Source organism: Culex pipiens, chromosome 3 (genome assembly GCF_016801865.2).
Source record: "Culex pipiens pallens isolate TS chromosome 3, TS_CPP_V2, whole genome shotgun sequence".
Lineage (NCBI taxonomy): Eukaryota > Metazoa > Arthropoda > Insecta > Diptera > Culicidae > Culex > Culex pipiens.
In genome coordinates, this window is record NC_068939.1 from 40,577,587 (window position 1) to 40,593,455 (window position 15,869).

The window sequence follows — 15,869 nt, forward strand, 5'->3', positions numbered from 1 at the left end:
TCAACATTTTTGAGGTCATAAAATCAGTTAAACCATCTAAATTCTAATTTATTTTTCAATCAATTCATATCCTCCCTCCCCCTTACCATTCAAAATTGTTAAATTTTCGTCTGCCAGATGTTTCCAGATTTTAATCGATATATATATACCTTGCCAGATTTTTTTAAATTTTGACCTGGTTACCCTGGGGAGAGGTTATAAAATCACTCAAAAATAAACTTTTTCATTTGACCTCCTAGACTCAGCTTTATTTCTACTTATCGTCTCAGAATCAAATTCTGCGCAAATGTCTTTCCGTGTGTGTGGGGATATTGGTAAAAAATAATAAATTCAAAACTGTGTTTTTCTACGATCTACCCATTTGAACCTTAATTTTCAATCGATTGATCAGATTTCCAATTTTAAACTTGGGTGAAATTTTCTATTTTTTTAGATTTTTTAAATTACGACTTACATTTGAAAAGGACTTAAATCATATTATTATCATCATAATAATTCGCAATTCGCAATTTTCAGTGTAAGAACGGGCCTTGACCGATCTTATGCACCAGGTTCCCGACGAACACGCACTGCCCTTACACCTACATCTCACCCTTGCTCTGAGTCAGTACGAGCAACACGCTAGAACACGCTTTGAGTGTTCGTGCCAGGCATGCACACCTTCTTTTCCGGTTACGCATTTTAACTCGGCCGGGGGTGGTACATTACGTAGGGTTTGATGTAAGTATAAGCACCTAACCATTTATAGTGTGCCTATCAACTTTCATTAAAGCAAAAACTGTTTTATTTTTAGTTTTAATTTAAAAACTAGTTGTTATTTTACTGTGTATTGTTTTCTCCTGAAATCTTTCCTAGTGTTGAGTCGTGTTTATATGTTGCTATTTCTTTTGTCGCGGTGTTTTGTTACAATTTTTGGTCCTAAGCATGTTATAAATGTTTACCAAAAGTACAGTAGTAATATTTGTGTTAATCCTTTAACCATTCCATAAATTGAGTAAGGGCTCAAACCTCACTTGTTTGAAAAAAAGGGTGAAGATTGAAAACAATAGACAGTAAAAGAGAATTTATTTTATAAAAATCAAGAATCAATAGTAAGAGAATGATGAGCGTATTTTAAAGAATAAAAATGAGAAGCTAGATGTAGGGGGAGGGGGGGCAGAATGGACCGCCTAAGGGAAATGCACCAAAAACCATAGAAAAACATAAAAATTTATGAATCCAGTGTAGTAGGCTTATGCTTTGGAATGTTTCCTTCAATGTTGTATACTTGGTTGATGAAAATTATTTACTTAAAACTATTTTTGAGCCACTTTAAAAAAAAAGTTTTTTCGACTAACTTTCCAGGGTGCGGGGCAGAATGGACCACCCTGCGGGGCAGAATGGGCCACCTTAGAAAACAAGCCATTTCTCCTAATACAACGTTGAAGGGTGATAAGAAATTACTTGAGGGACCTTTCCATTATAGTTTCCATAAAATTTGATCACTTTTATAAAAACAGTAACTTAAAAAAACAAAGATTTTTGAAAATAGTGTGAATATGTCGAAAAAAGACACTATTTTTACAACTAAGCGTCCAAACAACTAAAAAATCAACTTTTGTTGCATTAAACGTGATTTGTGAAGCTACCAGGAGTGAAATAATCCATTTAATCCAAATTTCATAACTTTTGATTGTTTTTATAAGGTAGGATAAGGGTGGTCCATTCTGCCCCCAAGTGGAATTTAATTTAACACATCCACCACCAAGCCTCTAAATGATTTCAAGGTTCCGTTGTTGTTTGTATACCTTGGTAGTAGCATCTAGTAACGTTATAAGCATTGAGCAAACTTTTTCAAACAATCCAACTTTTCAGAAAGCTTATTTAAGAACCTCAAAATAAACAACATTTGCGTGGTTTTTCAATAAATTTACATTTTTGCTCATAATTCGAAAAATACAATGAATTCAAACGTCGTTTTCGGTATGGTGATGCTATTTGACGTCCTTTATAAGACCCTTGTCTTACAGTTGGTCTAAATCCATTCTAAAGCCTAAATCCAAGGGTGGCCCGTTCTGCCCCCATGGTCCATTCTGCCCCCCCTGCCCCTATTAGATGTAAAATTAGACAATAGGTAATAAATAGAGATACAAAAAAAGCTTAGATTATAGTAATGATAATTTATAGGACAGATAAAGAATTATTTAAATAAATAAATTCGAAATAAAATCAAATTAGGCAAATGATAAATAGACTTGATATTACTAGTACATTAAGGAAAAGTATATTTTTAAGGAAAAAAAAAAACAAAGTTTGTTACAGCAGTATCAATTGGTAAAAAAGAGTGGAAAAGCTTTGAGAGATAAGAGAATCAAAAGTTAGTAAAATCAAAATCAAATGATGGATATTAAATAGAAGAATCAGTGAAGAATTGAGAATCAGTAGAGCAAAATAAAAATAGGAGATAGGTGGTAGCTGAGAATGAAGAGAAGAGAAACCCCGTTGTGCGATGATTCAGGTACATCCACAGCAGTTGACTCAACATACTGCGAATCAAAACAATACCGTCTACAATCACAAATTACTTCCATTTCCCACATTGTCGCGCCCCTTTCTTTTAGCCGTCTCGACTCTGACCCGCGGTGGTCAAAGGTTTACGATCCGTTTCCACAGGCCACCAGCTAGGTCATCATGAAAACCAAGCCAACGTGGAGGTAAGAAAATAGGACACTCGCAAGGAACCAGAGCTATACTGTTCTGATCAAGATAGTTCGGATGATCAAACAGAACTACGGATGTAGTTAGTTGCGCTCCTTCCAGGATGTTCCTTACGTGGACGTCAACCGAAGAGCACGCAACAAGGGCAGTGCCATTGCATGCTCTTAGGTATCAATCCTTGGCCTGCATTATCATCATACTACATAATAATAATAAATTGTGCAAATTTTGAGCGATTTCGGTTAAAGTTCAGGGTCGCTTCTGAGCGTTGAAGATTTAATTGGAAAAAATCACAAAACTTTATGAGGAAAAATATCGCTTCAGGGTTATTCATTGAATACTTTTCGGATTTAGAGTACAAAGAAGATCAGCGATTTTAACAGCAATATTTTGAATATTTGTTTTATTGAAAACATTTAATCACGAAGAGTCGAAATTTCGGTGGTCGTCACTTCAAGTTCAATTTGTTTTACCAACTAGACTTTTCTAAACTAGAGCTGCCCACTGTTTCTAGCTAATGTTTGATTTTTAGAATTCTTGCTTCCGTTACTAGCTACCAGCAATTACCTTAATCTTAAACCGAGTAAAAAAATGTCTGCTTCTTTTTTTTGCATCTTTATGGCATTCAGCGTACGCTGCCTTTTTTAAACAATTCCAATGAGATCATTTCGATTTGAGATGGATTAATTTTTTTGCTCGTGTTGTTAGTAAATTTCAAGTCTTTTGTTCGGCTACTAATTGTTATGTTTCATCAAAATCGAAACGGATCAGTGAAAAATAATTTCTTGTCTTGACAGGGAGGCACGTTTTTCTTTACAATTGGAATGTATATTTGTTAGTGTTTTTTTTTATTTTTGCTCATGTAATTCTGGTTTTGTGGAATGCATTTCTGTTTTTAAAAACTATAGAATAAAAATTACCCTATACGTCTACTAGCTATTGCCCCCGAAAAGGGTGTTACTCGTTCGGTGGTCGGACTCGGGACACGAGGAAAAGTTTGCCTTTTCCCGGTCCGATCCTGTCGAAATCTGTCGTTAGGAATGAAAGGCACTTATTGCAATTTTACTATACTATACAACAAGAAACGGCTTTGAGATTCGTTCGTTTGCTTAAAAATTCTTACGCGATGACTTAAAATCCACATTTGTTTCTGCTTGCTGGCAATTCCGTTTAAGCTATTTTATATTGCACACGCGCCGCGTTTCTAAATCTAAATTTTCCACTCTTTTAAAAATTTCACCACCCGATTGAGTTCGTTGAGCCACGCTTTGAGCTCGTTGTTCGTGTCGGCCGAGAGTAGGTAGTTCTTAGTGTTATCACATACTTGCTGATTTTGCTGCTGCTGCTGCTCTTTCTGCTGCTGATGAAGATCGTGGCTGTGGCCACTGTCGCTGCCGTTGTGGGCCTGATGGTGCTGCTGCTGCTGGTGGGCCGAATCCGAGTCCTTGTAGCTGCCGATGCCGCTGCTGCTGCAGCTGCCCGTGCCCTTGACGAACACGTCCAGCCGGAAGGTGCGCGGCCGGGAGCAGGTGGCGCGGTCGGCCGGGGTCACCTCGTCGTCCAGGCACTTGGCCAGGTCGATTTGGAGCGTTGGAAGCTGAAACGAAACGAATGTTAAATTTCAGGTTTTATTTGAAGAGTGCGCCAACTCACCTTCTCCTGGCACTCTTGCGGGTAGTTCCAAAACTCCATCACGAAACCGTTCACGCGGCACCAGCGCCGGTTCCAATCCGTGCGGCCGTTCCGGCCGTTTTCCCCCACCGTCAGGAAGCCGCTCATGTCCGAGTCGACAAAGACGATCTCGCTCTTGATGCTCATGCCGAGGCTTCCGAGCAGGTTCGAGCTGTACGCCATCGAGTCGAGCGGAAGGTATTTGAAGTCTTCGACGAGGTAGACTAGATTCTGGTCGTCCCGTCGGCGGACCATCTGCTGGAAGTTGTTGGACGCGGAGTAGTAGGGCGAGTGGCGGAACTGTTCCGCCAGCTGGTCGCTCGGCGAGGGGTGGCCCTTCGAGGGGAGCAGGCTGAACGAGGTCAGCGTGATGAAGCCTTGCGATTTGAAGCGGCTGAACTCGTTGTCGTAGTCGAAGTTCTTGGGCGAGCCGGACCGGTTGAGTGAGAGTAGCTTCGACGGACTGAGGAGCTTTGGAGGGCTCGGACAGGCGCCGAGGATGTTCTTATTTTCCTGAAATGGAGAAAAAATTGTTAGAACTTTGTTTGAGGATGATCTACAAAGACGAACTTACCTTTTTCAGGTGATACTTGCTCTCGAAGCTGTAGTTCTTGGCATTCTTCCTCAATCTCAGCACAAACACCTCCACCCGAATCTCGTAGTCGGCGTCCAGCTCCAGGAATTTGATCTCACAGTTCCGGAAGTACACGCGATCTTCGCTGCGTTCCTTCGCCAGCGTAGCCTTTACCTGGTTCTTGTACGAACACACCACCACGTAAAAGTAGTTGAACAGCATGTCGCGCACGGCGGCGTCCTTCAGCGGGAACTCAAAGTGGTTCAACGCTACTACACCAACCTTTTTCGAATCGCTCGGAACTTTCCCGTTTGCATTGTAATCGATCTTGCTGAGCTCGTTACGGGCGGCAGTTTCTTTCAGCGTCGAAAGTAGCAACAACCTTTCGGCTTCAATCAGCTCAGAAGAACATTCAAACTCCCGCGTGTTCCGGCAGATCCCCAACGCTTGCTTCAGCTGCTTCTTGGTGTCGCACTGCGTCTTAATCTGACCAATAAGTTCCGCCAGGTAAGCGTTGCTCAGCTCAACCAGCGATCCCTCGTTGCTCAGCGATTGGTAAATCTCCTCCGTCTCCGAATCCTCGGCGTACTTCCTCCCATAAGCACTCACGTCAAACCCCACCCGATCCTTTTCCTCCCCCTTCCTCGGAGTCCCCCCACCACTCTTCGTCTCAAAATAATTCTCAATCTTCCGCTGCTCGTTCTTGATAAAGTTCCGACTCTTCCGAAACGACGACCTCAACCGATCCTTAAAGCTCCGATAAATGCCACTCCCATTCACCCTGCCCTTCCCAGAGGAAGACGACGGCGACGACGCCGACGAACTCTCCACCGGCGAAACCCCAACCGAATACGCGTCCTCATCCCCATGCCCACTCATCAGCTCGGAAACGTCGTCCGTGTCGATGCTACCCCCACAAACCTCCCCATCACCATCAACCTCTTTTTCAAGCGTCATCGCGTCAACGGTGTCGATTCCGGTGGCGGTTGCGGTCACGTATGCGGCGCCGTCCGATTCCGTGTCGATGGTCCCAATCTCCGAGATGGTGATGTGCTCGTGCAGCGATACGATCAGCTCGTCCAGGCCGCGGTCTTCGTACTTCTGGAGGGATTCGGTCTAGAACGGGTTGTGAAAGCGAATGAGAAAGTGGTTATCGATGGGTTTTTGAAGTTATGGTATTTTGTGGGGGGGAGGTAGAGAGTTGGGGGTTTCACTACCTCTTAAAAGTATCTACCTTGGAGCAGATGACCGTTACAATAAAACAAAAAAGAATCTTGCAAAAGATAGGTAGATCTAGACAATATTACCCGATTTATTTCATGAAGGCAAAACTGTCCTATATGCTTAATCGTTTTTTACATCAACCCACCAACTCGAGGGGAAGCATGAACTTGGAGGTCCCCAGAAACACGTGCACTTTGAATTTTCCGAAAATATTTAGACTGGACCGGTTGGGTTTTCTCCAAAGGTTGTATGGAGAGTTAGTGCGGTTCGGTTCACCTAGGCGTCATCCATAAAGTATGTCACGCTAAAATCGGCCAAAATTAACCCCCCCCCCTCCCCCCTATGTCACACTTTGTCACGCTGGCTCCAACCCCCCTTCGAAAAGTACGTCACATTCTGTTGACTCCCCCCCTCCATATTGATTTTTTGAATAATTATTACATGATTTATAAATAGGATTATTTATAAATTCGGAGTTCAATCGAGAAAGTTTTTAATTTTTACAGGTTGTGTTTAGATTTTTATTTTTATTTTGTTGAATGTTGTAGTGATAGAAATCACCATCAACAGTTTTTTTTTGTTTGAAATTCTAATGATTTAAGCATATTAAATCTATCATCGAAAACTCTGTTTCTTAAAGCCTTGTGTCGTGTTTGATTTATGAGTAAATTTTATCAAAAAAAAACTTTTTTTTAGATATATTCTTTGACTGAATTTTCAGTATTCAGGAAATAGTCTAGCGTGACGTCACGGTCTCACGGACCCCCCCTCTCCCCCTTGTCACACTTTGTCACGCTTGCGACAACCCCCCCTCCCCCCCTAGAGCGTGACGTACTTTATGGATGACGCCCTACATATTGCATGCAATTTTTAGTTGTATGCAAGAGCGACGAACCGCCCTAATTCTCCAAACAAACTTTGGAAAAATACCCCGGCTCTGTCTAAATATTTCTGAAAAATTTAAAGTGCACGGGTTTTTGGGGACCTCCATGTTCATGCTTCCCCTCGAGTTGAGCTTGCCCGACATTTTTGTTGGTCAGTGTTATTTATTTATTCATCAAGGTGCAATTTAAAATAAATAATCCGTAATTTGTAAAATACAATACCATCCCGTTTTGGCAACACGAACATTTCAAACATGTCTGCTTGCCTATATTTTTTTTTATTATTGTGTGTTGTTTTAGATCAGGGGTGCCCAACCTTTCGGCCCTGCGGGCCAGATCTGATTTTTTTAAGCAGTGGCGGGCCGGAACTAATATTTGATAATAGTTGAAAAAGTAAACACATTTTTTTAAATTTTCTTATGATTGGGTTCTTTTAAGTAAATACATAAAAGAACTAGTGTTGCAAATATGATTCATATATCTTGAGATTAAGAATGAAAAACAAAGATAACATTCAAAAATGTTTATTTGACTTATTTTAATTATTGTTTGTTTGAAATTGTATAGATATTGTTTTGGACGATTGCAATTAAATACTTTGATATATTTTTTTTATAAAAAAAAAAACATTCAAATTTCAATGACCGTTGCAATTTTTTAAAGTTTTTGATACATTTTTTATATTTTCAAAATATTTGCAGCGATCTATTTTCAGTATGAATAATTTGATTTTTCAAGCTTTTTTTTTAAAAAAAAACTTTATCACTAATAAGTTGTTCTGGAAAAATACATTAGTTTTGCTTTCTTATTTATTTTAAAAAAGAAAATAGAAAAAAACTTCAATTCGAAGTAAACACAGTTAAAACTGAAAGAAGTTACATTTAATCTCTTTTTGTAAATTTTAAGACAACACTCCAAGTTTTTTCATAATTTTTTACGAAATGGATAATTTTGTTTTCCTGCTCAATTTTTCAGTTAAAAAATATCAATATAAAAACATGAATAATGTTCTTATGAAAACGAACGAAGTTGACGTTATAGCTGTCGGCCACCATTGCTAGTACCAACCACTAGTGTCTTCCTTTTTATCTACAAGGACTTCGCCGCCCTGGGCTCCTAAGTGTATGAAAGTATGGCACGGAGCGACGGCGCCGAATACCCATATTTACACAAAGAATTTTTAGAGCGCCCGCCGCGGGATTCGAACCGGCGACCTCTGGATTGTGAGTCCAGTGCGCGGTCCGATTGATCCACACGGGCGGGACAAAGTTATAATGTTCTTATAATATGTTAAAATTTGATCTCAAGCTTAGTTTTTTTTAATTCATACAATAATTTTATTTATTTAATACATCATGAACAGCTTTAAGGGCCGGTCATAGAACTATTTTGAAACGCCGTCGCGGGCCGGATGAAATGGATTCACGGGCCGTTTCCAGCCCACGGGCCGGACGTTGGGCAGGCCTGTTTTAGATCAACAATTTAAAAGAAAAATGAAGTTAGTCTCATCCATCAGCCAGTTTTTGACGAGAGGAAATGTGTCGAGAAGTCGTGTTGCCAAAAACGGGATGGCACTGTAATCACTAACCAATATTGGGTTATTTTGGTATTTTTTTTATAATTTTAATAATGATAATGATCATTTTGTAAATTTTAGAAATTGTAGTCATTTTGATTATTTGCGTCATTTTGGTTGTTATAGTCATTATGGTAATTTTAGTCATTCTGGTTATGTTGGTTATTTTAGTCATCTTGGTAATTTTGGAAATTATGCTCATTTTGGTCATTTTAATCATTATGATTAATTTAATCATTTTAATTATTTCGGTTAAAACCATTCATTGTGGTTAGTTTAAAACGACTAAAATAACCAAATTGACCAAAAAGACCCAAATAACAAAACTGATCGAAATGACCAAAATTACTAAAATAAACAAAATTACTATAATGAGCCAAATACAGGGTGACCACTCATATCCCATTTCTAAATTCCCGACTTTTTCAGAACCTCAAATATTAGGCAATTCTTACCTGAGCAATATTTTCGAACCAAAAACTGTTTATAAAAAAGTCATCAAACAAAATTTCTAAATAAATTAATCTAAAGAAACTTTAGCTGATTGCTAATGATAAGTGCAGTGCTTCTGGGGACGCGCAGTCCTGTTTTTTCGAGATAATTCGTCTCTTTTGTGTCGCTGTTTGTGTGCATGGGGTGATTGGTCATAATAATTGAATAATGCCTTCATAAGTGCAGTGCTTCTGGGGACGCGCAGTTTTGTTTTTTCGAGATAATTCGTCTCTTTTGTGTCGCTGTTTGTGTGCATGGGGTGATTGGTCATAATAATTGAATAATGCCTTCATAAGTGCAGTGCTTCTGGGGACGCGCAGTTTTGTTTTTTCGCGATAATTTTTGTCTCTTTTGTGTCGCTGTTTGTGTGCATGGGGTGATTGGTCATAATAATTGAATAATGCCTTCATAAGTGCAGTGCTTCTGGGGACGCGCAGTTTTGTTTTTTCGAGATAATTCGTCTCTTTTGTGTCGCTGTTTGTGTGCATGGGGTGATTGGTCATAATAATTGAATAATGCCTTCATAAGTGCAGTGCTTCTGGGGACGCGCAGTTTTGTTTTTTCGCGATAATTTTCGTCTCTTTTGTGTCGCTGTTTGTGTGCATGGGGTGATTGGTCATAATAATTGAATAATGCCTTCATAAGTGCAGTGCTTCTGGGGACGCGCAGTTTTGTTTTTTCGCGATAATTTTCGTCTCTTTTGTGTCGCTGTTTGTGTGCATGGGGTGATTGGTCATAATAATTGAATAATGCCTTCATAAGTGCAGTGCTTCTGGGGACGCGCAGTCCTGTTTTCTCGCGATAATTTTTGTCTCTTTTGTGTCGCTGTTTGTGTGCATGGGGTGATTGGTCATAATAATTGAATAATGCCTTCATAAGTGCAGTGCTTCTGGGGACGCGCAGTCCTGTTTTTTTCTCGATAATTTTCGTCTCTTTTGTGTCGCTGTTTCTGTGCAGTGCTTCTGGGGACGCGCAGTCCTGTTTTTTCGCGATAATTTTCGTCTCTTTTGTGTCGCTGTTTGTGTGCATGGGGTGATTGGTCATAATAATTGAATAATGCCTTCATAAGTGCAGTGCTTCTTGGGACGCACAGTCCGGTTTTTTCGCGATAATTTTCGTCGTAAATGATCGTAAAAAAATATTCCAACTTTCAGTTTTAGTATTAACTCATCAAACTATCGATTTTATGAAGAGTAAAGCGTCATTTATTTACTATTTTTGAAATTTGCTCGCGTTATCTAAATTGTAAAAACAGTAAAAATATACTGATAAGTCCAGCCCATAGCACTACTGCTCGGCTGGCACGCGTACGATAAAAATAAACCATTTTAAATAATCAATTATCTATCTTTCCGCAGCCGGCTGCCTAAGATTTAAAAAATTTCAACCGATAAACAAAATGCTCATGGTCACATCACTGCCACTCGTGAATCCTGACCTCATACCCATCTACTAACCCCCTCAAAACTCATGTGATACTTTGTCGGAGAAGCAGTCGATTGGGCGGTCTCTATCACTCAAGTATCGGACTAACATTCCCATCCACTTCCCCGTGACCCTACCACTGGTCGTGGCCGGCGCCGGTATTGATCAGCATGATAGGGGCCTTTGAGAAGTTGCGAAGCGAGGAAAGATAGCACCCACTCATCTTCCACGGCTCGTGGATGTAACTTCTGGAGGTCCTGGTCAATAACGGAGTAGCAACTGCGGGTGGGCACCTATGCTTATGCTTATGCTTAGAAACTTTAGCTGATTGCTAATTTCTGAAAAATTACCTCAGAAAAGGAAGCACTCATTATTTCGATTCAGACAGAAAACATAAACAATCAGTCTTCACAAAAAAGCTGATAGCTTAACAAAACAAATAATTTTTAATTTGGAAAATTGCCAAACACAAAGTTTATGTAACTCGGTTGTAACTTGAAATTAAAAAAAAAAATAATAAAAAGGGAAAGTTAAGTGTTAAAAATAACTAAATTTTGAATTTTGTTCCACATTTATTTATTTTTAAACAACGAACGTTTTAAACATAATTATTTTTTTATAATTTCAAAATAACTTGGAATTTGTTTTAAAACATGTTATACCAAGTCCCATTTTGAATTAAGTAAATTTGGATTTTTATTAAAACTGATTTAGCAAGTTGTCGTTATTTAAATGTTTTTTTCATTGAAAAATTCATTAAAAAATAAACAAAGATTTATTGATTTTTTTGCATTTTTTTTTAAATCATATATTTTACATTTTCCCGATAAATTAATAAATGAAAATTAAGCTTCATCTATAGTAATTGACCCATACTCAATTATTTTAATGAAATCAAGCAGCCTACAAGGCTAGAATGAATTTAACTTTAATTTTTTTTATTTTTCAAACAAATTTTCAAATAAACAGTATGACAAAATCAAACAGTCATAAATAGTCATAAATTAATGATTATCATTTGATTCATAAAAAAATATATGAAAATCTTTTTGAAATGGCTTCCGTCATAATCATACAATATTTTTGAGAACATACAAAATTATTCAATAGTTTGAAAATAATGTTCAAACAAGTATGGTTGAGTTTCGCGACATTTTAACAAAAAAATCTAAATTCCCGACTTTTTCCCGATTTCCCGACTTGAGTGGCCACCCTGCAAATAACAAAACTGACCAAAATGACTAAAATAAACAAAATTACCAAAATGACCATAATAGCCAAAATTACCAAACTGACTCAAATGACGAAAATTATCAAAATGACTGAAAAACGAGAATGACAAAAAAAAATCCAAAATAACTGAAATATTCATAGTTACCAGGATAACTAAAATTATCAAAATTACTAAAATAACCAAAATGATCAAAGTGAATAGAATAAGCAAAATTACCAGAATGACTCAAATAACCAAATTTAAATTTCAGTAATTTTGGTTAATCTGGTCATTTTAGTAATTTTGGTCAATTTAATCACTTTAGTAATTTTGATCATTTTTGACATTTTGGTAATTGTGGTGATTTGGGTTATTTTAGTCATTTTGATCATTTTGGTAATTTAAATATTTTTGATAATTTTTGGTATTTTTAATCATATTGGTAATTTTGGTCATTCTGGTCATTTTGGTAAATTTGATTATTGTGGTAATTTTGGCCATTGTGGTGTTCAGTTAGTCATTTTGGAATTCCTCAAAAATCCAAAAATAAATATTCAAACAGCAGTTTCATATGAAAGAAAAAAAATGAAATGCTTCGATTTGGCTTCGAATTTTCGTAATTGAAATACGCAACTTGGTACCCAAAAAAGTTTGGGTCATCGCAGAAATTTTCGAGTTATCGCAGCCTTAGTGAAAAAGTTGATATTTCCTGTTTTCGTCATTTTTCCGTTTCTCCGCGAGGGCCCGTGCAAAAACCCAGATTTTATTTTCAAAAAATCATACTTTGGAATCCTTTTAATGAACCTCGCCCATTTTTTGATATGTTACGTAAAATTTCCCAATGAATTCAATAAAAATATTTCAAAACGGCAATTTTTGGGACCACCCTAACACGGCACCCTAATGGCAAAATAAAAAATACGGGTCTAATTATTTCGGAACCCCTTCTCCAATTTTGAACCAAATCGAAGCACTTTTTTTTACTTTAACTTTCATTTGGAACTGCTGCCAAAAAAAGAAAAAGAACCAATAGAAGTTATCGAGAGTTTCATCGAAGTTTTCATCGGCGGTGTTATAAATTCTGTAAAATTCTTTATAGTTGACGCATCTTTTCATACTTTTCGGCAAAGTTGTTCCCTGGAACACGGACTATGAGCTCATGAGGTTTTTGTAAAATGCAAAAAATCCTTAAGGGGCTCAAAACTGACAAAAACCAAAATGCACCGATTTTACGGATTAAATCCCATTTAAAATTCAAAGTCAAAGCGCCAGGTTCTATCACAACCAATCAAGCTCATATTTGGGATCCGGGTTTAGTACACCTAGGAGATCATGCCCTGAAATGCCCGCAAAATTGACCCGTTTTGTTACATCCTAATACCCACCGATTATATTGTAATCCCAAATTTTGATTCTATCTTTCACAAACTCACCTCATCATCGGTATCGATGAACCCGAGTGGCGCCCTCCCGATGGCCTCCTCCACCAGACCCGTCTTCCTCAGCACATCCTCCACGTACGCCAGCGTCGCATCCTTCTTCGCCGCCGCCGTCAACTCCCGTCCACCAAAGTCGTCTTCGCCTTCTCCCGGCTGAATATCACTACTAAACTTCCGGTACCCTTCGTCCTCCTCCTCCTCCGTCTCCTCCACAATTCTACTCCGCCCAGCACCCTCCACCCGCGCAACGCACTTCTTTACGACGACCTCCTCCACCACCTCCGCCCTTCGCCGTGGCCTCCTCCGCTGTCCGGGATTCGCTGCGTCAGTATCTCGGTCGCCAGCGTCGTCCTGCAAAACCAAGATATCATCATTGTCACAGCGTTGCTCCGGCGAACCCGGCGAGGGACCATCGTTCGAACCACTGCCAGCCGCTACGTCAAACAGCGATCGTCGGGTGTTGTGGTGTCCTGGGGGCGACGTCGACGTCGACGGTGATGGTTCGGCGTTGATTTTTTTCAACGTGCTAACTTGGAGGAGATTGTCTTGTGAGTTGTTGAGCGATTTGGGCTTGATCTGTGTTTTGGCGGTTTTGTTAACGGTTGTGTAGAGGGCGTTGTTGTTGACCATGGTCCGTTCGGGAGATTCTCCGCTGATGAACTCGTTGATGAGGGTTTTGTTGTTCTTGGGAGAGATTTCCTGGTAGATTGGTTCCCGGTGCAGGTCGGCGCAGACTTCGACTTGCCGATGGTGGTCGAGAAATTCGCTGCTGGTGGACACGGCGCGTGGTCGTCGGCGTGGCGTCGAGCTGGTTGCTTTGACGTACCGTTCAGCGCAGAACCGGTTCACGGAGCGATCGTGGTCATCGGTTTCGACTGCTTGGCGAACGTTGTTCAGGAAGTCTCCCATTTGGGCGACATTATCCAGGTTGAGGTCGTCATACGATTGGAAATTCCCGTACTGCCGAGGAGAGGATGAAGTTCCTGGTTGAGAATGCTTGGGAGTTTCTTCCTGGGACGGCTTGAACAGCTTCTTCGGAGAAATCTTCAGGTTCTTTAGCGTCTTCAAGAACTTCATCTCGTGCGGTTTCTGCTGCTTAGCGCGATCATCGTCGGTTTCCGTGGTGCTGGAAAAGTTCAACACGGTCCGTGCCGGGAGTTGCGGCTTGCCACTTATCCTACCCGGAGCGGATTTCGTCAGAACCATGTTGTTCTTCACCATCTTCTCCTCCTTCGCCGGAGGCGTAAATCCCAAATGTTTGTGCACCTGCTTCTGGACGGAACTTTCCGCCGAGTTGAGATTCGTTCCCAGCTGGTACTTTTTAGGCGTCTCGTACAGATTCCGCTCCTTTGCGTTTTTCTGCAACAGCCCCGGCAGCAAAATCTTCTTCTTAGACGCCTCGAAAAACGACTTCGTCCTGCGAACTGCCGCCTTCCTGAACGAACTTTTCTCCTTCTCGTTGTTACACTTGCTGCACACCTTCGAGGACTGTTCCATCTCGTAGTCGTGGTCACTACGCCGGCCATCGCCTAAAAAATGAGCCGATCGCTCGTGGTCCAAAAAGTCTCCCACCGTCCTTCGCCGATCCACCTTCTTCTCACTACGCTCCGTCGTTCTTCGCACAACCTCCGCCGGTTGTGACCTTCGCTCCTGTTGCTTCCGCTGACCTCGCTCCGCCTCCAGAAACTGTTCCGTCCGCTTCGTCGTCAGTGCCGTCGGTGCCGACCTGCGCGGAGTACTCTTGATCCTCGAGTTTTCCACAAACCTTTCAAACTCCGAGTTGGAGAACCGCTTCCTCCTCGAACTCTCCATCGGAAAGTCAACGGTGTCAATGTCCAGCTTGTGACCCAACAATTCCTCCCGGTGGTGACAGCAGGAGGTCGTCGACGATTGTGGGGCCGCCCGCGAGTGGGACGTCTTGATCAGCCGACGCTGAGTTTCGTCCTCCGAGTAGTGCAGCATGTTGTAGATGTGCGGCGGAATTCCGTCCTCGTTCTTGCGCTCCTTCGCCACATCCCAACCGATTTCGTGAGATTTTTCCTGCTTCAGCTGCTCCTTCTTCTTCTTAGTCGTGTCAAACTTCCAGCCCATCAGATCCGGGTCCGAGTCCAGATCTTCCAGCTTGGGACAGCTGGGCCGTTCTGAGTCTGTTTTCGTGGTGCGAGACTTGGATGAAACGACCCGGTCAACCCAGCCGACCTTGGGGTGTTGCTTTTTAACGGTGGACGCAAACGTCCGCGGGGGCTTCTTAGGGCCGTTGGCGTAGTTTGACGTGGACGAGTCGGAATGACCTGTGGGAGAGAAGAGAAAGTATTTTATTTTAATGGTGATTGGATTCTTTCTAAGGACCTCTCCTTCTCTGAGCACGTGATTTGTGGATGGTCCCTAATAAAAAATAAAAAAGGCATATTTCCAAAAAAAAAAAGTTTTAATTCTACAATTTAAAAATAAGGGCGTGTTCATACATTTTGCTTTATTTTTTTTTAAATTTGTATGGAAATTTTGTTACGAAGGGGAAGGGGGTTCAAATTTTTGCGTTACGTAACAAAAAAACACTCCCTTACATATTTTGCGTTTGCAAAATAATGATTGCAAAACAACTGGGAGGTGTAAAATGCATTTTAAAATACTTTTTTAATTTTTTTTTTTTTTTTTGGGAGGGTGATCCAGCCGC

At 40.4% G+C, this 15,869-nt stretch overlaps 1 protein-coding gene across 2 annotated transcripts in view; it reads right to left on the reverse strand.

Moving 5' to 3' along the window:
- Positions 1-3,071: 3,071 nt before the first annotated feature.
- Positions 3,072-15,869, reverse strand: part of LOC120428758 (uncharacterized) — a 55,328-nt gene continuing 42,530 nt past the window's right edge. For both annotated transcript variants that reach the window (XM_039593840.2, XM_039593841.2), the window contains 4 exons: positions 13,190-15,486; positions 4,943-6,058; positions 4,351-4,881; positions 3,072-4,294 (listed from right to left, as the gene is read on the reverse strand). In XM_039593840.2, the coding sequence (XP_039449774.1) occupies positions 3,908-4,294; positions 4,351-4,881; positions 4,943-6,058; positions 13,190-15,486 (4,331 nt within the window). In that variant the 3' untranslated portion in view covers positions 3,072-3,907. The remainder of the gene's footprint in view (positions 4,295-4,350; positions 4,882-4,942; positions 6,059-13,189; positions 15,487-15,869) is intronic.